The sequence below is a fragment of the Habropoda laboriosa genome, unplaced genomic scaffold (assembly GCF_001263275.1).
Source record: "Habropoda laboriosa isolate 0110345459 unplaced genomic scaffold, ASM126327v1 scaffold423, whole genome shotgun sequence".
Lineage (NCBI taxonomy): Eukaryota > Metazoa > Arthropoda > Insecta > Hymenoptera > Apidae > Habropoda > Habropoda laboriosa.
In genome coordinates this window covers 722808-749085 of record NW_017100606.1, presented here as the reverse complement: position 1 = coordinate 749085, position 26278 = coordinate 722808, and the positions used below count along the sequence as shown (strand labels likewise).

At 33.6% G+C, this 26278-nt stretch overlaps 4 protein-coding genes across 6 annotated transcripts in view; 2 read left to right on the top strand and 2 right to left on the bottom strand.

The window, feature by feature from the left end:
* Window positions 1-43: 43 nt before the first annotated feature.
* LOC108576709 (dnaJ homolog subfamily C member 28) lies at window positions 44-1584 on the bottom strand. Its single transcript, XM_017939765.1, has 5 exons — window positions 1470-1584; window positions 1106-1237; window positions 943-1035; window positions 509-862; window positions 44-448 (listed from the first exon to the last, which is right to left on the bottom strand). The coding sequence occupies exons 1-5, from the start codon at window positions 1569-1571 to the stop codon at window positions 44-46; spliced, it is 1086 nt and encodes a 361-aa protein (XP_017795254.1). The 5' UTR covers window positions 1572-1584.
* A 1220-nt stretch (window positions 1585-2804) lies between these two features.
* On the top strand, window positions 2805-6049 carry LOC108576706 (pre-mRNA-splicing factor 38B). 3 transcript variants are annotated; one of them, XM_017939761.1, is made up of 6 exons: window positions 2805-3001; window positions 3196-3479; window positions 3893-4044; window positions 4132-4530; window positions 5586-5822; window positions 5893-6049. In XM_017939761.1, exons 1-6 carry the CDS (start codon window positions 2971-2973, stop codon window positions 5957-5959), a joined length of 1170 nt encoding a protein of 389 aa, XP_017795250.1. In that variant the 5' UTR covers window positions 2805-2970; the 3' UTR covers window positions 5960-6049. The 3 variants fall into 3 exon arrangements, with proteins under 3 accessions (XP_017795250.1, XP_017795251.1, XP_017795252.1); XM_017939762.1 differs by having other exon boundaries at window positions 5898-5982; XM_017939763.1 differs by lacking the exon at window positions 5893-6049 and having other exon boundaries at window positions 4132-4543; window positions 5586-5659.
* A 475-nt stretch (window positions 6050-6524) lies between these two features.
* On the top strand, window positions 6525-8807 carry LOC108576711 (glycosaminoglycan xylosylkinase). The gene is made up of 6 exons (XM_017939768.1): window positions 6525-6583; window positions 7013-7378; window positions 7504-7804; window positions 7902-8170; window positions 8254-8480; window positions 8579-8807. Exons 2-6 carry the CDS (start codon window positions 7013-7015, stop codon window positions 8805-8807), a joined length of 1392 nt encoding a protein of 463 aa, XP_017795257.1. The 5' UTR covers window positions 6525-6583.
* Window positions 8808-10463: 1656 nt separating this feature from the next.
* Window positions 10464-26278, bottom strand: part of LOC108576714 (protein sickie) — a 334182-nt gene continuing 318367 nt past the window's right edge. Inside the window, exons 16-22 of the mRNA XM_017939771.1 lie at window positions 19808-19891; window positions 14610-15251; window positions 12665-13200; window positions 11854-12384; window positions 11570-11772; window positions 11127-11494; window positions 10464-10786 (exon numbers count right to left, since the gene is read on the bottom strand). Coding sequence (XP_017795260.1) covers window positions 10628-10786; window positions 11127-11494; window positions 11570-11772; window positions 11854-12384; window positions 12665-13200; window positions 14610-15251; window positions 19808-19891 — 2523 coding nt within the window. The 3' untranslated portion in view covers window positions 10464-10627. The remainder of the gene's footprint in view (window positions 10787-11126; window positions 11495-11569; window positions 11773-11853; window positions 12385-12664; window positions 13201-14609; window positions 15252-19807; window positions 19892-26278) is intronic.

Below are 26278 nucleotides of genomic sequence, written 5' to 3'. Positions count from 1 at the left end.
GTCTTACATTTTACATATTAAAATTTCTAAAGAAATATATTTTCTACGAAACTTTTTTATTAAAAATTGAAGTAATTATTCCAAATAAACTGTCTTGTTCATTAATAAAATCAGAAGTTTTCTTTTTCGAATTATACTTTTTACTAGTTTCTTTTGGTGGCATTGAAAGTACTTCGTTTGCAAGATCTTGCAATTTAATATGAAGCATTTGTTTTTGAAGTATAGGTACCAATAAGTTGTATTTATCAATTTTACTATTTATTTGTTTTGTTGTAGAATTAAAATTTTCTACAATATTATTCCACGTTGATTCGTCAGAATAATTTAATGGAAGTGGACCTACGTTATTGCGTGCGTTTATTAATTGTTTTCGTAAGTCTTGTATTTCTTCCCTAATTTCTTTAGATAATTGTATCCATTCTGGAGTAAACCCATTTTCTATTAATATCTGTAATTTAATTCAATACATTATTTGTTGAAAATTTCTAATTAAAATTAATTTTTATACCTCATTCATTTTATAAGTGACAAAATCAACATATGGATTTCGGGTATTTGTATTTTCTTTCAGCGGTTTACCCATGCCTGGTAGATCTTTGAATTCACCTTTATTCATTGCTTCCTGAATTAAATCTTCTACTAAACGATCCATACCAAAACGTGTTTTAATATCTTTTGCACGTTGTTTATCCATTCCAATTAATGTATTACGCTCTTCAGCTTGCAATTTTTTCAATTGATGCTCCATTACATTGTCAACTGCTTTCTGAGCTCTTTCCATTGTATATAACTTCTGTCTTTTACTAGGTGTTCCAATTCCTACATTATACATTAAATAATGACGATGTTGTGGTGCTGTGTGCTAAACAGTGAATATGCATATATTAGAGTAGTGAAAAATAACAAGGTATTTTATGCTTATATTTTAATAATTCAATATACTTTAATATCAAATTCTTCTACTTGGGGTAAGTTTGTACTATTTTCTTTCTCTTCCATTCTTGCTTTACGAATTTGTCTGTAAGCAGTTTCAATCTGTAAAAAAAAAATTTACATATATTTGAAAGTATTAGATAATCTCGACTATTAAAGCACTATATTATACCTCAGAAAACTTGATTGCATTAGCTTCTGATGTACCACTGTCTGGGTGAAACCTTTTTGCTTGATAAACAAATGCCAATCTTAACGTTTCATCTTCACAATCCTCTGGAACTTCTAGTGTTTGATACCATTTCTTTAAAATAGAATGCAATTTGTAGGGTATGATATAATAAACAATTTATTAAATGAAAATTTAATATACAAAGATGTATAATAATCTATTTAAAAAATTGGCGGTTACTTTTTTATATTATATAAAAGTGATTGTCCACATAAATGGGTCTAAATGACCTAACATGCTCAGGAATGAAATAAATCGTTTGAATATTTCACATAACACTATTTAGTAGTATAGTGGACTGTACCTTCATATTATTACGATGTTGGAACCTTTTTATAAGATTCAAATATGGAACACAAGGTACATATCCAAAGGGCTTCCTATTATACTGGTTAAATTTTAACATAACTTATGGAAAACAAAATACTATAATGATTTTGATATTTTATTTTATAATTATGTAATCAATCATGACATTATAAAGCATATCTATATAAAAACTATTATTTTTAGTTATTAAAATAACCTACATGATTTTATACTGATAAATATTTATAAACTATATATTACGAATGACACTAAGTAGTGTTAATATACATTCTTTAGTAAGAATTGAATATTAAAGATATTAAAATTAATTAAATTGCATTAGATTCCATGCATTTTTTAAATCTCGTATAAGATGTCAACGTAGCAGTGACATTTAAAGATCACGTGTATACATTATATATTCATGTTTATGTAGTGAATATATAACACATCAGCTGTTTATTACGCACTTCTATATTCATCTACTAATAAATAATATAAATGCATATATTTTAGTTTTTTTGCAATTTTTATTAATAAATTTTACCAATAATGGAATGCTATATTTTTTATAATTAGTCTTTTGTTTAAGGATTATCAATGTTATATAAATTTATGTATCCATATGAATATAAATAACTTAGCAATACTTAAGTTATTCTAAAAGGTTGTATATCATTTTAGATAAAATACATTTTTGACAGAAGATTAAACTGCAAATAAATGTAAAATATTTATTAAATTTATTGCAGTATGTTAATTTTGAATTTATAAATCTTTTCATATCCTAGTAATAACAGGTATACATTTCTAGGGAAAATGTTATGCTTTTGTTACTACATTTCTCATAGTAATGGCATACAATATTTGGATTACTCGTTCAGTTTTGACGTTGAAATATTGGAAATATATATAACTTTAAATACTAATAGTTTATTACATTATTATAAGAAAAGTCTACTAAATTATTGTAATTTTGTGAATAGTGTGTTTGAAAGTTACATTATTCGTTTTATGTGATTTCATGCGTAGCTTAAAGTACTGAAATAACAATTGAGATTAACATGTGTAAATTCTTTTACAATGCAAACTTATTGATTTTTAAATATTTATCATGCAATTTTGCTTCAGCAATTTTTTAAATGTTGATCTATTTATAAAATGAAACACCTGTGATATTTGGTTATCATATATACGTGTAAATGCAAATGAAAATACTACATGCGAATGAAACCGGATGTATACATCTTATAGGCATGCGTATTACCGTATTGTGTCTTTTTTTTCGTTTCCCGTTGACGTCAGTTTTCCATATATTTGCAGAAAACAACGTTAAGCGAGCTCTTAGAATTTTGATCGAATTATTTTGAACGTTCAAGTATATTTATTTTCTGTTATATTCGTTAACTTTGTATATTTTTTGTGATATATAACGTTTGTATGGTGTGCCTGATCTGTTAAACTTCGTCGCGAGACTCGCGAGTTTCGATACAAACATGCAAGTACAAGATGCAGAAGGAGCCGATGGTAAGAAAACTAGTATTGTGTTTGTCACGTGCATTTTATTTTTTATCTTTGTAATATTTCATAATGGGATAAAATACTCTATAGCCCGTTTATTCATTGTAATGTACTTAACCTCTATTACACGATTATATTCGTCGACTAGTATTACGTTGTGATTATCCAGATAAGTACTCAAGTAAAACATTTTTATATAGGTTCCCCATGGAATAATTCCAGTGGTTGTGATGAAGACCGCAGACCAACTCAAAAGGAGGGTAAAAAATCGAATATTCTACCTTTGTGGGGAAATGAAAGGACTATGAACTTAAATCCATTAATTTTAACAAACATACAGTCATCACATTATTTTAAAGTGAATTTATATGAGTTGAAGACATACCACGAAGTTATCGATGAAATTTATTACAAAGTGTCTCATTTGGAACCATGGGAGAAAGGAAGCAGGAAAACAGCAGGCCAAACTGGCATGTGTGGAGGCGTGAGTATGTTTTCTAATACATTTGTTAATTTTTAATTATTATTTATGACTTAAAATTAAGACAATCACAGAATTATTACCATACGCACAGAAAGCCTCCAAATTTATAACATTTTGGAGGACCTGGGCAATTTATGATATAAGAACTGCTGATAAAAATAGAAAAGGTGAAAACATTTAAAATAAATTATTCAAAATAAAAGTCCTAAATATTTTAGACTTTTACTATTGTAAAATCAAGCATCAATATCAAAATATTGGTCCCAAACTAGTTTGAATTCGGACATTGAGCAGACAGTCTCACTTAATACCACACTTAATTGCAGAATAGCATGTTCTCGGTCAATATATTATAATGTAATATGAATGTGATTAATTGACATAGGGGGGTGTAAATTTAGCGGTTCATGCAGGTCCGAGGTGTTGGTGCTGGTGGAATTGTTTCGACGGCTTATTGTCTCCTATATAAACTCTTCACTTTGAGGTTAACACGGAAGCAATTAAATGGTCTTATCAACCATCCTGATTCACCATATATTCGGGCATTAGGATTTATGTACATTAGGTATGAATAATAATACAATATTAAATTTTATTTGGAAAAGTTGTTTGATCTTATATATTATACACATACTATTATTGGTGTTAACAGATATACACAACCACCAGCTGACTTATTTAGTTGGTACAGTGATTATTTAGAGGATGAAGAAGAATTAGATGTAAAAGCTGGAGGAGGACAAGTAATGAAAATGGGTGATATTCTCAAACAATTTCTTACTAAATTAGAGTGGTTTTCAACTTTATTCCCAAGAATACCAGTGCCTATACAAAAAGAACTTGAACATCGATTAGCAGAAAGATTTCCTCAGCAATCTATGAATGCTCGAAATGCAAAGCCACCTATCACACTAAATAGTCATGGAAAATATAGTAATAGTAATAATAGAAAAGACAATGGCAATCTTACCTCACGAAACCAACCACGACATATCCCAGATAGTGAAGCACAATGGGGTGAGGCTGAAAGAACAAGCCACTGGCGAGCCAGGTGCGTCTACGTGGTATGAATACAATCACGTTACTAATTTATATAAGGTTAATAATATTCTATGAACTTGTTAGGGAAATGGGGTGAAGATTAAAGACGTACCATCTCCAGGAAAATACTCTTGATCTCAGTGTATCATCGTTCAATTTCCTTTAGTACATGTGTATGTTCTTATTTGATCCTTGTACAGTTATTTTGCAAATTTTTTACAATATATAGGGTGTCCCGTAACTGGTGGTACAAGCGAGCAGGGAGTGATTCTACGTGAAAAACTGAATTGAAAATGTAGAATAAAATTTTTTCATACGAGACTTTGTTTCCGAGAAAATTGATTTTAAATATTTGCTACAAACTGTTACTTCTGCTCATACTTTTACGTTGATAAACAGCGGTAATGTCACATTTCGTAAACAAATAGTCTACGCAGAGGATAGTGTAAATCTGCAGCTAAAAGAAAGAATGGTACAAGCTTTTAGAAAATTAAAGTGTCAAAATATCGTATCATCAGTCCATAACTCTCCGATTTAAAGAGCAAAGATTTGTATACATTAACAGACGTTACTTTCAACAATTCGATTAGTAATGTAAATTTAAATTAAGGAAATCGTTAATAAATGTATTATCAATACTTTTCATGAAATTAGTATCGTTTATTAGTACAAACGTAAAGCCGAGAGCACACGTACTCGACGAATTTTCAAACTTATTTTTCTCGAAAACAAAGCTTCTCATGAAAAAATTTTATTCTACATTTTCGATTCAGTTCTTCACGTAGAGTCACCCCCTGCTCGCTTGTACCACCAGTTACGGGACACCCTGTATTTAAACTTATATATATTATTTACACTTACTCGTGTCTGTTTTGAATTTCTTAAAAGCTGTATAATTATAAATTACACAAAGGTGTAATATCGAAGTGTTTAAAATTAATAATTTCTTGGTATCTTTCATTATAAATAAATGCATTATATATGTGCATTTATACAGGCTGTATACATTTTTGAAATATTACTCATTATTCAGCGTTACTTCCCTTCGAATAATGTTTTTTCCAGGTCTGATGAGGAACGTAAGGACAAATACAGAGATCGAGATCGTGAGCGAGATCGAATAAGAGAAAGAGAGCGGGAACGTGCACGAGAAAGGGAGCGAGAAAGGGATCGACACTGCAAACGATCGAGCAGCCGCGATCGAAGTCGGAGACAAAGAGAATACAGAAGTCGCAGTAGAGACAGATCACATAGTGATAAAAGTAAAGACCGTTATCGCGATAAAGATCGTCATCGAGATAGGTAATGTGTTGTCCCTTTCTTTAACATATTATTGATTAGTAGTAGATTCTTAACTTTTTATTTATTGTAGGAAAGGCTCACCCTATGATTATGCCACAGAGCTTGCTCGGGAAAGAGAGAGACAACGAAGGGAATGAAAACCTGCTAACATGTATATATCGATATAAATGTTTGTACGCGTGTAACTATAGAGATAAAAACGATTTAGAGCCGAGCCATTCGAACATCACCGCGTTTTAAGAAAAAATTTACTCAATTTGGAGTAATAGCCTAAATTTAATTCGATTATATTCACCATGTAGTTTACATGTTTTTATAAAATAAATTCATGATTATAATTATTGTCCCATAATTTACTATCCTATATGTATAATACAAATTTTCCATGAATGTGTATAACCTATACTATAAGGTGTTGAAAAATTCCACAACATATTTTAAAAGTTATTTTATTTTCGATAAATGTACGATATGCGAATTACATTTTATTGTTCTAAATTAAAATACTATAAAATCGATAGTTTTTAATATTTTGGAGATTATTTAATAGTTGTTAAGTGTTTTCAAAGATGTTTATTCATATTAAATTTACGATATTGCACCAATGCTTCACGGCGGCGAGTACTTTTTATTGAAGTTAAAAATGGCGACGGATACCTGTCGCCCCATCACAGTTGGATGCAACTAAGCGGAGGTTTTATGGAAAAATGAGAGAAACATTTATTATCAGGTGACAGCAGCAGCGTGGCCAATTTTTAAAGGTGATGTCAATAGATGTATTTCTTTAAAAAAGAATTTACTAATATTTTTTAAGTTCAACAAATAATCTATATACACTTCTATCATGCCTGTACAGTAGTAACATGCTTATAACGTTAACTGTAGTTTTATAAAGTCCTTCATTTAATTAAAATTATTGTATTTTGTTGGAAAGCTAGTAATTTCTGTAATATTGTTAGTGTGAAATAGTTTAGTTTTCACAGAGCTTTTTAGTTACACATATGCATTAAAACGTTTATCACACATTATTACATGTTAAGAAACTATATCGAATAGGAATTTGTAAAGAACGAAAATGGCGTAACTATAAATCTTTATGGCTATGTAGTTCCTCTATGATGGCCAAGTAAAATAGTTGCGCGCCATCTATTTTACGTTTATTCGATCGAAACTTTAAATTTTGTTCACAGATGATTGGCCGTCGCTGTGCCCTCATCGCTTTGGGCGGTCTTTTGATTCTTGTTCTTAGCGTCAATGTATATTTCATTCGAATGATTGTAGAAAGCTCGTCACAAAAAGCCTTCTCTAAAGACATGCCCATTACGCAATTAAAATCGCAAGAGCAGTTAATATCTCAAGTAGAACAAAACTTACAAGTACCGCAAAAATCGGTTGCGAAAGATATGGTGAAGAAAATTAGAGAAGAGATTCAGATATTACCTTTGAGATATTTTAAACAGAATATTACCTATACAATAGTATTGGAACGATTGTTAACTGAATTAAGGATAATGCCTAACGTTCGTGAAAATATATGGAGTATTCCTAATAGCAATGTTAGTGTTGTGCTGAAATGTTTCCAAATAATGTAAAATGATAGTATTTTTCTATTGTTAATATCAATTTTAAAATACTAATACTACTAAATATTAAATTAATATAGTAATTATTGTATTTTTAGTGGCCTGATGCTCATCAGTTAATTCCACCGGTTGCGCCCGAGTTAGGGACAATTCTGGATATTTTGCGCAAATCAAAAGTAATGCGTGCAGATAACGCACCACTTGGTACGCAACTGAAGCTGATGTTAACCTTGGAACATGGAACAAAAGCGATGTTCAAGCCTCAGTGGTATTCTAGGGACACTATTATCCGAGGGCCTGTTTATCACGGAAAAGACCGGCACAATGCTGAAGTAGTAGCGTTTCATTTAGCCTCCTTACTGGCCTTGAGAAGAGTGCCGCTTACTGTTATAAGAAAATGTTCGTTTCATTTGTGTTATTTGTGATAAAAATTTACATGCATGTATTTTTATGTAATTTGTAATATTTAATTATTTTTTGTAAAAATTTTTTGCAGTTGACTTAAGGAATGAGATTCGTCCACGGGCAACTCCTGAACTGTATGCTACTATGTATCAAGATGGTAATGATACTTGCCTATATGGTGTTTGCCATTATTGCTCTCCTGCAAATCCAGTTTGTGGAACAGGAAACATACTGGAAGGTGCTTTAATTTCCTGGTTACCGCGATATTTAAGACTAGTAAAGCATCGTCATCCGTGGCAAAGGACTTACAAAAAGAACAAACTTGCAGCGTGGGAAACAGACGATAACTATTGTGAAAAAGTAGATTCAAATCATATGTAACAAGTGTATCTTCTTTTACTTTCTTTTTCTTGAAAGTAATATTGGAGTATTTGGTTCTTTAGGTAAAAGACTCCAAAGCGTATTCTCCACAATCGTCGAGTAGACTTTTAGATTTAATAGATACTGCTATTTTTGATTTTTTAATGGATAATGGTGACCGTCATCATTACGAACTAGCACAAAACAATTTTCATAATCCTGCAGTTTTATTAATTGATAATGGGAAGAGCCTCGGAAATCCTGATGTTGATCATTTTGATATTTTAGCTCCTTTGTATCAATGTTGCATGTACGTATTTATATAAATATTAATTTTATCTCGCAATTATAACATTGTAACGATAGCTCTAAGACTTCTAAAATCATTATTTTCATTTTTACTTTTAGGATTCACAAAACTACCTGGGATCGTTTAAAATTGTTTAGTGGTGGTTCTTTGAGTACAGCTCTTGGAAAGCTCGTCGCTCACGAATCGGTAACGGCGGGTGTTGATCCTCTCATTACAGAAGCCCATTTAGGTGCGATGGATAGGAGAATGCTTACTATTTATGCAGTTGTAGAGTATTGTTTGAAAAGTAAAACGTATGCTTCCAATGTTATTCTAGACCATCGGTAGCCTATATTTTATAGAATATTTAACGCATTTAAACAATTTTAATGTCTGAGACATTAAGAAAACGTTCATATTATAAATTATACAGCTTTAAATTATACTTTTTTAATATCATTCCAAAAAATTACATTAATTTCAGATTTATTGAAACATTACTGGATTGTTTTTACTTACTGCTTATGCACAAATTTACTGTATATCTTTAACCTAAATAAAACAGCTTTGTATATATAAATTTATTAAATTTACAAAACAAAATGCCTGTGTAGTGGGCAAGTGAAGTTGATTAAAAAGAACAATCAAATTAATACCAACCATATAAAGTTTAGTGTGATTTATTTGATGACACAATAATTATCGTTATTTGAGTAAAGGTCGAGTGCAGCGCCGTACAGCGTATAAATACGGTACAAACGTAAAAAACTTATAAATGCGATTGTATAATCGTTACGTTACATGCACATCGTATTTGGGACATCATGCCATTGATTGATATTTGCAATCGGTCTGAAGGCCTATGGAACATGTACAGTATGTATAAGTCTGTGGTAGCCTGTGTTATCTTTTGTTACGTTGGCATTTGATACGCTGCAATTTAATAAATTGCACATGAAGGATTCAATTCCTTTGCTTTTTATCTCTTTCTCCTTTCTTTTTTATATTTTACACGCCATTATCGAAAGAAACCTCGCAGGCTACGCATGGGACTTCGAATCAAATTTGCATCTAGCGTCATCGTGTATCCCACTCACATATTTTGTATTTACAATGTTACATGACCAGAATTACTCACGTATCTTATTGACTAATTATAAACTTTATTCATACATTTAGCGCCATCATTGTTAGGTTGTGTTCGTGTATGTGTGTGTGTCTTTCCCTCACTCTGTGTATGTGTGTGTAAATTATTATATTAACATTTTTTAATTAAATAGAGCCTTTGTAGCAAAGTATGTATAAATAGACTATTTTTGCACGCACATCCGTCAGTGCTCACTTCGAACTGCGCTGTATTTCTGAAGGCGAAACAATACACTCCGTTGAGCGGCCCGTCCATGAGATCTGTCTATCGAATAAGCTATTACCTGAATGTAGTGGACGAGAGGAATGGCGGTTCCTCGATCCTGAATCTTGGCTCAGTTCGAAGCCTTTTGTTTTTACGCCCTATGATAATACTGTATATTTCGTCCAAATTTCTCGAGTAGAATCGCATTAAGCTATACCTAGTCGTACTTAATTTGATCATAGAAATGTATCTGTTTAAAATAGACTCGTACTTCCGTAACGGCAGCATAGATTATTGCATCGCGTGGCGACGTGCGCGTTTATGTCGATATATTCAAAGAACATAGAAGTATCGCTTACTTGTCTCTTACTTATTTAATTACATATCACACCGAGGTGCATAACGCACATAAAAATCTAGAATAAATATAGGCCAGCTGTAGGCGTTAAAAAATTTTTCTCGACATTTTTAATTTTATTTGTAATGCACATTAGTGTCTTATGTAAGAACAAATGGAAGGACGTATTTTATAAAGAGTATCGTATCACGCACTGCTGAAAACATTATAGTTTTCACTTATAGTTCGATCGTTTAATATCCATTTGATATCTTTTGTCGTAAAAAGTTAAAAAGAGAAGATCTGTAAAGGTATCCAAAGTTTATTTTTGATTTTTTAAATTTGTGTATGCATTTACTCTTGAACGTCTAAATAAGCATCAATTGTTATTTCTTAAACTGAGTGTTACAAACTGGCCTGATATACGATCGTGTTTAGATGTTCTGTTGCTTCTTCATTAATGATGATAGAACCGTTGAATTAAAGCGCTGATTCTACGCCCCTTGACGAAGATGTCGATGAACTTAAATCTTCGGAGTGTCGAGTGAGCGACGAGTCAAGAGAGGTAACCGAGTCACTGTCATTGCTGTGAGGACTCGAATAATTGGCTGCTTCCTGCAGCCTCATCAACATATTCAGCTGCAACAACGGGAAATTTTAATTAATTATTATATAATGAATATTTTTCTATATTTAAATGTTTTCTTTGTTACTTAGTAAGTCCATTATTTTGAAATGCAAATATTTCACTCTGACAAGGCAAAAGATTAATAATAAAACAGTAACGATATTTAATGAGAAAAATCTAAATACAATATCCAATGAATCTAACGAATACAATTATAGCAAAACTTTACATATGCAAATCGTTAAATCTAATCTGAAACACTTTCACGTAATGTTTCGTATGAGTTGCGAGTTATCAGTGGTCACATTCTTATTATCTGAATGTTGAATATAATAAAAACAAGACACTAACTAGTGGATCTCCTTCGGTGTCACTGTGTGTACTGCCAAGACTTTTAACACTTGAAGCGCCAACTCCGGAAGTGTGTCCAGATGTAACGACGTCGTAGCCAACGTCCTCAGGCCGTAAACGAAGAAGAGCATCGCTGCCACCGTGCACCGCATGTGTGGAAATCCATGGATAACTTGAAGTTATAAATTGAGCTGGATCTTCCCAGGAGGAATCCCCGTTTCCATTTCCGCCTACGCGTCTGCCATAAAGTGTTAATCCTTCTCTAACTGCTTCTACAAGGTACGGTACTACGGAGTAGTTCCATAAGTCCGTAAACCATACTTGAGAACCCGTTACTTCCATTGGACAAGACAGAAATAGCCGCGGCCCTGGAAGTTGTATGTTTATTTTCGTTTATTTGTTTATCATGAGATTGTTGAAATTATCATCTATTATAATTTTACCTATAGTGACATCGGAGCTGCTATGGGTTTCTAGGAAATTGTTAAGATGTAACCAAACTCGTGGTAACCATTCGACAACTGCTGCCATTTCTGCGTTTCTGGTTCCACCACACTCACGTAACTCGTGTTCCAATAACTTCCGCCTGAGATAACGACCTAAGAATCCTTTAACTGGTTCCATGTGCTTAGCGCACAACACCCACCTGAAAATAGAAAATTGACTTGTAAAAATATAAGAAACAAAAGCATACTATTTTTATCGAAAGACAAGTAAGAAAACGTACCTAAAGTTGTGATGTAACTGAAGATTCGTCGTGCTGCAAGTGGCCTGGCTCATGGTACCGATAATAGCTGGACAAGAGGAGTGTTTGGTACCAAGAAGGCCACTAAATAATTCCCCTAAAGATGCAGCGTGTTGTAAATTTTCGAGAATGATTACCCTTGGTAGTTCGTCGGCTGCGTTCGAATCGCATCTTTCGGCGATGTGTGCGAGATATTGCCTGAGTTCTTTACTAGATTTGTGATCGACATTGAACGTGGCTACCGCTGTGGCGTCTTTTGTATCGTTGTCAGCATCGACCAGGGCATGAGCCAATTTTCCAGCTAAATAGCTTTTACCGGTGCCACTAGGCCCGCAAAGAATCACTCTACGATGTTCAGTTAGCAGAGATATCAGTCGTTGCACAATGGATCGTGGTATTAGAGTATCTACAGCTAGCCACGAGTAACCGGAAAGCACTAAGTAAATAGTTTTTACGTGACCGATCAAGTAGCCGCAGGGAAGTAGTTCAGGATGCTGGGAATCCGTAGTGCACCTGTAGCAAAGAAATACAAAAATACAAAAATAACAAAAATATCTATTTTTCTCTTTACATTATATGAAATTAATATAAAACATTTATTTTAATACAGTTATCATTAATACTACTTGGTGTGGTTCAAGAGGTAGACATAAAGATAAAGTTTTACGAGTTTGTATTAGAAAAATCTCTTACTAAATATCTCTTACTTGCAAGGAGAAACATTGGCTAACAGTAAAATAAGTTTCTCTACTAATTGTAATAGTGAAAAATATAGTAATTATAAAATATATACCTAGAAGCCTCGCCAAGATGATAAGCAGCAACGCATTCAATACCCAGACCCAAGTTTGTCACGGGATCAACTCTTAAGACATATTCCTTGAAACAACGTCTTACAGTGGAATCAAGGGAGTTCCATGTAGTTTTATTGCTAATACAGACATTCGCGATTACACAATGAGGCGGTTCACCAATGCTACCATCCGAAGTGTTTCCGGTTACGAGATTATAATTAAAATTTTCCTCGCTTCCTAGGTAGATAGCAACGTTAATTCTTTTCCCATCTGTATCTTGCTCCAACGCTGGTTCTCCGGCAGTCGAGGTAGCTGACGGCACTACCGTATGTTCTGGTACATTCAGATCTTCCAGTTGGTCAGTTGTTGTACTACTATCGCCATTTGACAGTGCAGCAACGGTCGAAGCTACTTCTGTCATGCTGAAGCGTCTGTCTGGATCACTGGGCAACGATGACTGAGAGGATGTCAAGGATTTTGACGTTACCAGTCTCTGCAGACGCTCGTTGTTTTGTTTTAAATTCAGCATCTCGTTCTGCAAATAACAATTATTTCAAAGTTAAGAAAGAAATACACATTTTACAAATTAGATTAGGTAGATTTTTTATAAGATCGAAAATTTTTCTTTTACTTTGATTATTTGTTTACTTTATCGTGAGAAGTTATTAATTAGTTACTATTAATGCTTTCAGATTAAAAAGTTTTTGTGTACACAATTACAGCTGGACTGTTCCTTTTTATTAAGGATAATGTTGAGCAGTGAGAGCACTAATTTTCGTTCACGCAACTAACGACCTTTGGAATTATTACTACCTTTTACATGGACTCATAATTAATAACACGAAACGTACAAATGCCTGATCACAAATTTTACAGTACGTATCACTATCATTTATCGTTCTATCGTCTAAAGTTAGTATTGAAATGAGAAATATTTCACGATAAATAAACATACTAAATTTCATTGAGAAATGTTACTTTCAAGAGTATAATAGATTTTTCAGTTTTCGTATGCTGTACGGTTAGTATAATAAAATTTCTAAGTAAAATTTTTTCAATTAGCACATTAAATTGTACAAAATGAGTAATAGTTTCCATTTTTCAAAAATACAACAAACATCCATATGAACCATTTTAAAAATAATTTGTTTAAATATAGTAAAAGAAAAGGTATCAAATTAAATTATTAAAACTAAATAAGTTAGCAATTTCTAACATGTTTTATGTTATGAATGACGAATATTATCATATATTATGATGAATTCTGAAGTAAAGTAAAATATATGAGGGTGAGTCAATAAATAAGTTACCCTTACAAGGTAAACTGACAACCAGCTACTATTTCTCAACATAATCACCGAGTGTCTGTAAACATTTGTTACAACGAGGAACCAATTATCGAATTCCGTTCTCAAAAAATTTACGTTAGATTTTCTGTAACCACTTTAAGGTTGCTTCCTTCACTTTGTCATCCATGCTGAAATCCTTTACAGTCATGCTTTTTTTCATTCGGTCAAACACATGGAAATCACATGGTAAGAGGTCCGGACTATAAGGTGGACGTTCTCATTGTTTCCATTGAACCTCACGCAACAGCATCTGTGTCACAGTTGCAGAATGTGGTCAAGCATTGTCGCGGAGGAGGACCCCTTTTTTACAGAGTTTTCCGGGTCATTTGTTTTTTATGGCTGTTCGTAGACGTTTTAACGTTGAACAATAAGCAAAAGCGTGAGATATTCCTCCCCTAGGCAGAATTTCAGCGAGAATTATGCTTTCTGAATCGAAAACAGCAGGAAGGTATAACTTACTTATCGACTGATCCTCGTACATTTCAGGATTAAGTTAAATTGACGATCGAACAAAACACAGCAGTGTGAAAACCTAAAACGTCTGTCCGGGTGAACATGTTGAAAAATTCCTAAGTGTGACGAATACAACACGTACCCTCATTTTAATAACAGTGTCTTTTAACGATTCCAGTTGATGCGCCGAGGACAAAGCTTCAAGCCTAATATCCGTCAGTACTAGATCCTTTTCCCTGAGTTGCTTTTTCAATTCCACCACATCCTCGTCTTCTTTCTTATACAAAGCGGAGCTGCTCTTGCTGCCCGTCAATGGATTCTCGATTTCCGGCGACTTCTGCCCGTTGGTTCTGGTATCTTGACCCCGGGAAGATTCGTGTTTAGAGGCAGTTGGCAATCTAGGGCTGTTCGGCGCGCTCAGGTCCCCGCCGGTGTTCTCTTTGCAATCTTCAGCATCGGAAACTGAACCGTGCCTATTCTTCCGCGACCTCGAGAAAGCTTTCGAGAAGGAGCTACGAAGCCAGCCTTTCTTCTTGTGGTGGCTGCTGGCCGAACAAGCGCTGCTCAAGGAATTCAAGGACGTGACGCTGTCCGCGGACAACTGTCTTGCCATAGAGGCACCCTGGTGGCTGTTTGTCCCGGTGCAACCAGTTGTTCCGGAATCAGAATCGCCGAGAGTATGACGGCGGCCATTGTTCGCCGCTGGTCCGTTGTTCAAGCCAGCTTCAGCGCTCTGTTTTCGAAGCCTTTCGATCGTTTCCCTTAACTCCTGAAGCTCCGAATCCTGCAAATGACGAATAAAAACATTACGTAGTTGCTTTTCTTCGCTATTACTAAAAAGGATTTACTCGCTATTTTTTAACTTTCGGACGGCGAATGCCGGGTCACTATTGACCTCACTTTTAGATTTCCCTTGTTCCACCAGCATTCGAAACAGACACACAACTCTCTTCTTTTTATATTACAAATATGCTTGTTATTTTAATCGTTAAGAGAATATTATGCCTAGTAAAATAAAAAAATGTGGTTTCGCTTGCGTATGAGAGATTTTAGTACTGGGTCACATTTGACCCGGCATCCGCCGTGCGTGCGTTACGCCATCCGCTGTCTGAAGGTTAATAACTATAATATACAGGGTGTCCCAGTTTTTTCGGATCAAACTTTGTCAGTATATTCTATGGGTATAAGTAAAAAAAAAATGTTATACAAATATACGTCGTTTGAAGCTTTATTAAAATGTTATATTAATAATACGAAATGGAAAGGGAATGTTAACGAATGTGAGGTTATAATACAAAATAGGAATAGATCAGCGATATGTACATCTAGTCTGTTTATGCGAGCTGTGTTACGAGGTCGTTGAAGGTGTTGAATGTACTTTTGCCAGTGTCATTCTCGTCTTGTATCATGGTAACCGCAAGTTCGTTACCATTTCCTTCGTATTTCGTATTTTTCTCATAAAACTTTTTAACGAAGCTTCAAACGACCTATGTTTATATAACATTTTTCTCTTACTTATACCCATAGAATATACTGACAATGTTTGATCAGAAAAAACTGGGACACCCTGTATATTGATTTTTCGTTTAAATTCAGTAGAAATGATTACGGACTCGTGAACAGAAGTGTAAGTGAGCGTTTGATTAACGACTATGCAATTTGTGCGATTTATCTTATTATTATAAGATTCACGATCGCATAAAAACGATACTGGAGAAAGGAACAGAGAAAGGAACTTTCGGTCTCCTTCTATAAGACTACCACAGGCTGAATAATATGTGAACGCAGGTCGACTTTGTACCATATTTTATTTCTCGTTTCGTGATACAATGGGGTGTCAAATCTTGGTACTTGTATTAATGCAATTAATGATTGATTTGCTGTTCGTAGGTATACCGAATATTTTTGTTCCATAGTAACACACCACGCAGTATCCATCTTCCTTCTTGTTTTCTTTCTGCTTTCTTCAAACAAGTACTTTCATCTTTTCTCTAATTGAGCAGAGACTCTGGAGAAAATTTGTTAATAAATCTTTCACGATGTTTTCACACTTTCTGTTCTAATATATTCATTCATCGTTACAGGTCGTTTACTTAAGTGATACTTATAGATTACTCTGCTCTTTCTTAGTTTATTTATAATTATGTAAATGTATTTATTTATCTATCTGCAAGTTTTCCGTTTCGAACGTACAGCTCATTTGAAATTGCTAAATACTAAGAGTTTGTCACGTTGTGTCTGATTCAATCATATGTGTGTGTAATTAATTTGTTACAATTAAGTCTGTAACAACTTGGTTCATATGAGAATTATTTACTTAATTTGGAAAGAAAGAGATAACGTTGAATTGGAATTCTTTGTAAGGGTGTATATGTGAAATATTTTTAAGAATAACGAGCGGAAAATATTAAATTTTGATTGAATCGGCGAGTTGGAGAACAGTGCAAGTTCAAAATTAGCCATTTTCAAACAATCTCAAAACCAAATGTTGAATTGAACATGTTGGGACCAAGAACGGTGCAAAATAACTAACATATACCTGTGTTTTAGGTACTCTCTTCAGTTTAACGAGGAAAAAACAGCATTTGTCATGGATTTGGCAATAAACGAAAAGAGAATTCAAGATGTGATTGAGTTAATGAAGTATATTCCGAGCGAAGTATCAACATTCTATCAAGAAATTTGTTCTTGGAAGGTTACTAGTAATACTACCAGTAAGAAGACTACTGCCAATAAGGTGACGACTCATTTTTTAAATATCATGCTGAATTTACTTTAATAATCACTTTTCATTGAATAATTTCTACTTCAATTATGTCTAACCCTGGAACACTAACATTAATTTTTTGTGACATTGAAATGTTAACATGGGGTATACTGTGCTTCATGTAATAAAAATAATATCTCTACTTATTTTGCTAACTTCATTGACACTAAAGTAAAAATATAACAAGATAAGTATATATGAAAGAAACATCCCTTGGATCACTGTATTTTCCATGTTAGTGCTCTAGGGTTAAAGCAAGTTAATAAATGTTATTGTTTTACTACCGCGTTAGTTTTCAAATTTGCTGCCTAAAAAGTCACTTCAGCTGGAAACAGTACAAGACCAATGGTTTTATTTTAATTATCGAAAATTTATGAAAATAGTTTAACCATGCTATCGGCCAAAAGTTTGGAATCACCTGTCTATTTACATAAATATTGAATCTGGTACTAATTCTTTACAGATTTCAAATTGATGTTGCGGAAATCAATAGCAATTTAGCTCATTTCGATTCATGTGAATGGTGAACAATTCGTTAAAAATTCTTGAAACTAAATGTAGTTTCGCTATACGAATAGAAATATACATAATGGTATTTAAGAAACATAAGTTGACGTCAATTTTTTAATGGAAAAAAGATACTTTGGTAGATTTCTTTAACACGAATAAACTCTTTCCTTAATATCAATGAACTCTCGTTTGAACGATTTCTTTGTTAAAGTATCAGAACCAGCGAAAATATACAGAACCTCGTAACGTGATCACCTTAACTTATTCTGTTGTCGATGAACTGATTAAAATTATTTTTGCCGCATAATATACGATATTTTTATCAGTTGTTTTTATTTCCGAAATTTTCAAGATCAATTTCAATTCTTTGTAGATAAGTGCAGATACCACTGAAAGAAATAAGTACTCACTTATTTGCAAAGATGGGCTTCAAAAAATTAACATCTATAAAAAACTGAAGGTGACATTGAAAACATAAAAAAAGAATTGGTGAAAAGTATACCATAACTATTTTGACCCAAAAAAGATTTAGATCAGTCTATTTAAGGCGATCACGTTATATGGTTCACCCCGTATACTTTCAATTGTTATACTAGCATATTTAATCAATAGAAAATAAAAGTGCTAGTTTACTTACACTGTAAAGTGTATCTTGTAGTTCATAATATGATAAGCATAATACAAACGTACAGTTCTCTTTACGACAATAACACTGAAATTAAAGTTTCTAAAGAGATTTATGTTCAACAATTTCCTATTTCAATGAAACAATTAAAAAAAAAAAAACAACGCAATTGTGTATTATCATTATAGAGGTTCTATGTTACCTTCGGTTTCCAACCATTTCTCCAAGATTCTATCCGAATTACATCGCGCGCTTCGTTGAAAGTGCATCGATTTATTTACACTAAGCAAAACACGAAAATTTCTCGAATGACGGGGCAAACGAAACGTCTTCATTTTCTACTGAACAAATCGCTTCCGTGAAAGGGACAAGGTTCCCGGCTGTGACAGCACGCACAATTGTCCGAATGGCTGATCACGGAGTCGTTGCTCCACGAGTCAGCCATGCTGAACAATTGTCTCATAGACTTCGAGCTAGGTTCCTTTCCGAGTTTACCCGGCTTGTCTTCCTGGGAGGCTGACAAATTTCTTCTAAATCCGGTCAATACAGTTGGGCTTAAATTCGACAAAGTGTTAGAGTCTTTCGTGCTACTTGGACTGACTTTTTCTCGAGTTTTCGTCCTGTTCGAGATGTTTCTCAATCTTTGTCCTAACTTCGTGTGCAAATTACTCAGCCTTTCCAACGCCGCTGTTCTCTGCGCCTTTTGCTCCTGCTTTAAATCCGGCAATCTCTTCGACGCCTTCGTGTCCACGTTCCGGTGACGTTTAATATTCTTCTTCGATCTGCTGTCGTCGTTTGATCTCTTCCCAAGAGACTTCGAACTGGACGGATGAGCAGATTTCTTGACCGACGATGCGTTCGATCCGATCGAGAAGTTATCGGTGTCCGGCACACGAAGACCAAGAATTCTCGCGTCTTCTGGAGCGATTGGGATCATGATCATACCGTTTAGTAGTTTCACTTTGCTAGTAGAGTAGGGAGACAGTAATTTCATGATTTTTAAGTCACCTGGTCGATCCAGCCTTCGATTTCGAAGCGGTTTTCGGGGCGACGAACGATCGATTATCTTCTCGGAGCTTCGATTTGTGTGCATGGTTGAGGAACAAAAATTTTCAGGTACCTCTGTCTCGAAAATGTTGCAGTCAACGAGGTTAACTTTACAAATGGGAGAAAGAGACGGAGAAATGCCGGTTCATTTTTGTAGTAAACACGAATCGCGGCATCTCTGATAATTTCAGATGGAAACACTTATTTTTGTGAAATTTCACGTTACCGGTGTACCGATCGAGGCTTCATGTTTAAACTTTGAGCCTTCATGGTGAAACTTCTTATCGAGATGCAAATTCATTCCGGTAGGATTAGATATGATATTGTTTTTCGTGGTAATTTCGTATTTTTGGAGACGGTGGAAAAATTAGGTTGGTAACGAAATACTTACTTTCTTTTCAGCTGTTGCAGTGAGTTGTTGTAGTCGTTGTGTCATGTTGGACAAAGATTGTTCGAAAGCCGACACCACGTGAGCCTGTAACAAAAGAACGACGGAAAAAATTAAATATAATTAAGAAGGAGTTATTTCATCGTTGTACTTTCTATGAACGAAAGTAACGAATTGAGATTTCCTCGTTTACTATGTGAATTGCAATAATTGTACGCAAATCTTGTAGATTTAAACTTTAATACGATAGAAATTTAACACTTTACCGACCGTTCATTGTTGAACTCTTTTCGAGCTCCGTCTTTACCATCGTGCGGTATATAAGCGCTTATTCTTACAGCTATACAAATTTTAAATTAAAACTCGTGAGAGTGCCTACTATATCGTTTGCTTTCTCTTATTATAGGGAAATTAAAATTAATAACATTAAAGAACGGTAAGCGTTGGCAGCGAAAAGCCGATAAATAGGCTTCCGGTCGGTAAAGTGTAACATAAATATTTATTTAATTATTTAAATACACGGGCAGAATAACCCTTTGGTATCTAAAGATAAAACTAGCATTACCGGCTCGAAACGTGGATGACAAATCCTTTAAAATTGCGTAAAAAGTTGCGAAAATAGTCAAGAGACTGACAAAAGGTGTTAGATATCATACAAAGGCGGCTGATACAACTATATTGGCCATGTAGTATACGGGAAGTTTCAATAAAAAAAACGGGTGCGAGGTTTGAAATCTCCAGATGGTATATAAAGTTTGAATACAGATAATATTTTTGTAAAAGACAAATAATCTTGAAAAAAAAACCAAAAAGTAACATTTTTAAAAAAAATTTTCTTCCATCTTATTCACCCTTTGAAACCATTTAAATTACGTGTACAAATTTTCTCGTATAACCATATCTAAAGAATAACTATATTACTTATTATTTTTTATAATTCCTATTCAATTATAGCGGGCACATAAATCCTGAACTTGGAAAGTCCGAGTACATTACTTAGATAAATGTTTGATTCTAAACTATTTAAATTATGCTTTCACCTATAACACACAAGTTTATAAGAATTTAAAAGAAAAAAAAAAGCTAAATATAGTAGATAAGAAAAGATTAAATTAAGAGTCTTTAGAATCGGAGAAAGGCAAAAGATGAAAGTGATTAAAGTCACGGTAAATATCACACGTTGCTGTGATTCAAGCTTTCATAAGAATAATTAAGGTAATAATCTCGATCGTCCGATCCAACAGGCGATATATTTTGCATCACGTAATTGCAACTGTTGCAGTCATACGAATCCGAGGGATTATTTCCATCGGTATACCGATCCAGGTAGAAAGAAAACCAGTTGTAGAATGGAAGTTGGCAATTTACAGTGTACGAACGCAAATTACTTTTATCTGCTATTCTCCTTACTTCTTTGATCACTCTCTCCTTTTCACGTTACTTCGGTTATCAATCTAGTTCGTTTAAGGAATTCAAATGATGGCAAAAATAGACGAATGTTAAAAAGAAAATTATAATCATAATTCAAGTCACAATAATACTCGATATTTTGCCTTAATTGGCCAATATTCAGTGAATTACTTCCAAATACAATTTCATAGTTAGTTATATTTATATTTTTGCAATTAGCAACGTATGTTTACTAGTATACATGTTTACATTAAATGAAGTTTCAATGCAAAGCAATGAGAAATAAATATGTATAGTAAACTGGAACGTTAAATACAAGTAAAATAAGACCCCAAAGAATGAAGCTTAATGTGCGTCATACTTTGCATAACCGTATGTAAATTGAATGTAATAAATCAATGTAATTAATCTTCCATAGGTCTACTCTAGGTCTACTTTTTTTACTGTTTTAAGCTATAAAGAAATCTGAAAAAATTCTGAGAACCTTATCAAAATCTCTACTATATTTCATTAAGTCAAATGCTTCAAACTGTTTTCAATAAAAATAAAAATTCTTTTCGAAGAAATACAAGAGTGAAATTTGGCTTGGGTCATCAATGACCCAGGTTACCAACGCAAAGCATGATTTTTACATTTTTCAAATGAGATTTCTGTGCAAAAGAAACAACTTTTTAATATTTGCATTCGTAATTTCGCTGTTGTAACATATTTTGAGCGCCAATTTTCAACACCTAACATCATCAAACAGTGTTCACCATTAGTGTCGATGCAAAGTTGCAATTTTTGCATCGCTGAATCACGTGCACGTCTTCTCGCCTCTGAACTTATTCCAGCACATGCTGCAGTAATCCGTTGTCTCATATTTTTCGGTGTTGTCGGAATTTCTCGGTAGCGAACATTTTTTAGCGTATTTGAGTACGTTTGGATAAGTTTCCCCTTAAATGAGGATCATATCAACTTGTTCTTCGAAAGAAAAAACTTCATCTTGATTATCACCGTGAAATTTAACCCAGAAATCACTTGATACCGACCGTCGGTATTCCACGCAATGTCGTAAATTGCCACAATGTTCACGTTCCTAGCTCTGCATAATGTATTATTGGAACGTATACATTGCGACAAGACTATCTGTTTACATAAAAGTAGGAGTCAACGAATTACAGCATTTGCTTGAATAAATCCAGCGATAATACAGACGTATCCACAATTCGAAAGTAATAATAATTGTTTTACGATTTTTAGTGATCTCGAATGAATACTTTAATGTTAGTCATGCTGAAATCGTTGAAACACCTGAAGTAGCATCTCATTGAAAAAAATACAGATCACCTTGAAATTTCCTCTACGCCTCCATCTATGTAAAAAATATTTACATCATACTATGTCACCTTCTATACCATGTGTTGTATATGTATATAACATTTTTCCATATTATTACAAGTAACGGAAATATTCCAAGTGGACAAAGTTTTTGTCCCACCCTGTATAATAAGTTATCTCTATATTTGTGCAGGATGATTCACGTAACTGTAACAAGCCATATCTTTTCTTTGGTTGAAGTTAGAAAAAAGATGAACGGTTCGAAGTGGATTTACAATATTCACGATCATATTTTTTTTTGCAAGTACAATAATGCATCTGCATTTTGTAGTTGCGCTATTTTTTTAGTGGAAACATACATTTTTTATCGCACAGATCGAATCGTTTCGTCGTTATGCATAAAATAATATTGGGGTAACATAATCGAAAACTGAAATATTTTAACGTTAATTTTGTAAAACTTATCATACGAGGGTGGTTTGAAAAGTTCGCAGCCTAAGTGCGAAGAACTGCTGCTAGGTGCTTGCAATTTTTACGGTGTAATCTGCGATCATTTGCGTACCGACGTACGAAGTTTCGTGGCTCTGTCAGTTTTTTGTTCTCTTTTACAGCTGGTAAAGTAGGGGTGTTTACAGCGACGGAGAAGAGACGAATAGAAGCGAGGAATGATCCAGTACCTGGTGACAAAGGACATCACCGCAAGGACCTCGAATGATTTTCGCAAGGACTTGGAATAATTTTTGCAAGGTCCTTGAACGATCTTTGAAGCGAGGTCCTTTATCTTCAGGTATTGAATCGCTGTTCGTTTTCTAATTTTGTCCATCTCTACTCTATCTACTGCAGATACCTCTACCTCACTAGGTCTAAAAGGGAGAAAAATGACGACATAGACACGAAACTGTATACATTAGTACACAATTAATTACATATTATTCGGTGAAAATTGCAAGCACTTAGCTGCAATCCTTCATACTTAGGCCATGAACTTTCCAATCCACACTAGTATAAGAAAACATAAATACAAGAGTACACGCTATCTTACACCTTTCCTTGTTTCTCACGTAATATTCTACAAAGTTAAAGTTAAAATATCTTTCAAACTTGTCAGTCTTCAATCATGCTACCTTAATACTATCTATCGTAGAATGAGGAAATGATTCGATCAATGTATGAAATAAAAAAAATGTATATTTTCATTTAAAAAAAATAGTGCATCTGCAAAATGTGCATGTATTCGTTATTGCACTTGCGAAAAAAACTGATCGTAGATATGCAGTCCACTGTGAACCGTTCACCTTTTTCCTCAAATATTTTTCTCTGACTTGAACTAAAAAATATAAAGATATGGCTTGTTACAGTTGCGTGAATCACTCTGTATATAGCTTCACAAGGTTAAAGATACCAGCCAAGAAATTCTACAAGAACGCTGACCAACCCTTCAAACCGTATTTTCATGTTTTTATCGAAAAGCTCTTGAAACGAAATATAGAAGTCGGATAACGTGGAGTGGCTAGACCCGTCAGTTATCTTTCACATATCAATCCCAGTTATCTAATTTCCCTTCCTGTGCTTAATGGCAGGACGGATATACGATTTGGACGAAAATAGAAAGGGTTCGAATTTTACTTGCGGCACAACTATATTTTCAACGATGGTTAGTTCTGGTGGAAAAATTAATTTCTGGTTTTGTACACCGTTAATTTTGTAAAGAGGTCTTCTGAAACTGGACTCAGGATCCGCAGGGTTTGTTATTTTGTTATTTCAAAATGTTTCCAGACTTCATAAAATATATTACTTGAATTGCTGTGAATTATTTAAAATTTATTGTTTTTTTATACTAGAACTAGCGACAGTTAATGTTAATCGACTATTGTGAACAAGTATTTTGTGTAAAAAGAAAACAAGATTTCTACTTACACTTTTAATAGAAAATCATAAAGAGTCTTAAGGAATTGTATTGCAATAAATTTAAGTAATTTTTATAAAAAGTTATTAAGTAATCGTTTCGACTGATTTAAATTATTCAATTCATATAATTTTTTATCAAATTATCAAACATCCACGAGTTCTTTTAGTTACTATAGAAATTGAATTATCGTAAAATAACTTTTTCAATAAAATTGTGTAAATAAAAAGGGGTAATTTTATGTGTAAAATATGTATTGTATACAAATGGTTGCATCTTTCAATAGCTCTTCCATTTAAATGATCTCTTTTATCATTGAATAATTCAAGAAAGACAAACAAAATTAAACGAAATTTAAAAGTAGGAATTACTGTCATCCTATAATTTGAATTACTAATAATTAGTATAAATTCGAAGTGTCGTTAATAAATTCAATTAAGCATTATAATATAATGCTTATAAGCATAAACATATAGAATAACGTATTATTCTTAATATTCGTTTTAATTATTTAACGAAATAGTAAAAATATATTATAGAAATATCTGCGTTCTATTTAGAGAAACTGAAGTGATGCCATTTCTGTCCCTTGAGCGAGGAAGAGGTTCATAGCAGGGTTGCAGGAAATGAATTACGAGTAATTAAATGTACAGGAAGTACAATTAGTTTAATTACTAGCATGATTGCCAATAGGAAAAATATGTTTTACATTTGCGAAACGTTATTAAAATAATATTCTATTCATTTTATCACAAGAAGTCCTTCAAATTTATAGAAATATTTTCTTTCATTCGTTACTTTATTTTATTTGTAAAATTATTAAAAAGTTTCCATTTTTGTCCTAATAGTTCCAAATCAAAATTAAAATGCGAAATATATTCTGTTCTATTTTGTTTTCTCCAAATTGAGCAAATGTGCATTTAACGTACTTCCTTTATTACCCTTGTATGATAAACGTCAACAGATTTCGTTCGTAAAATTCTTATCAAACACAATCAACACTGTACAATAACTTTTATTATTAGCCCCTTAACCTATGATTTCTTTTCTGACTATGCATCTAAGCGTCAGCCATTTTCTGTTTCAGTACTATATCAGGTAACAAAAGGTAATCTGTCACAGATTAATTACATTTAGTGATCCTCAGTCTTACAAATTAAAACGAAAGTTAAGATTACAATGAATTTTTGTTACAAATATAACTACTTTTGTCACATCTTGACCAGAATCTCTGCCACGAGTATGACACGTTGTCATATGTTAAGGGGTTAACAATTGGGACACCATTGGGTAATCTTGGTTCATTTGTGAAACATCAAAATTCGTGTCATATCGCTACACAGTTCCTCTGCTATCGCCACATATTTCAATCCATCGAGTGTTACCTCAAGCAAGAAAATATCACCGGATGAGAGCCCAATTTCATCAAGACGTAGGTGAACTGACCCACTGTGCGACCCACACGCTACTCGTTCAACTCATTTTCTTTCCACATTTCGTAAGAAGAACGAAAGGAATACGTAATAGGAGAAAGAGAGTATATGGTAAAAGAGAGGATACGTTATTCACAGCTACGAAATTTCGTTCAAATTCATGGAGGCACGTTTCCAGTGAAATTTAGTCAACGGAACGTGAGAGAAAGAAAGATTACGCGGGATTCGTGGGCGTGCTACGTTTCTACGCGTAACACCAGAGAAATTATTTCGCCTGTAATGCGGCGAACAGTAATTTCCGTAGACGTATCTCAGAGCACCTTCATTATCATTGTTCCTCCCTTCGTACCGCAGCATACGGAATGAACGTTCACGCTTGTATTTAACGGTGATTGCAGGTTGTGG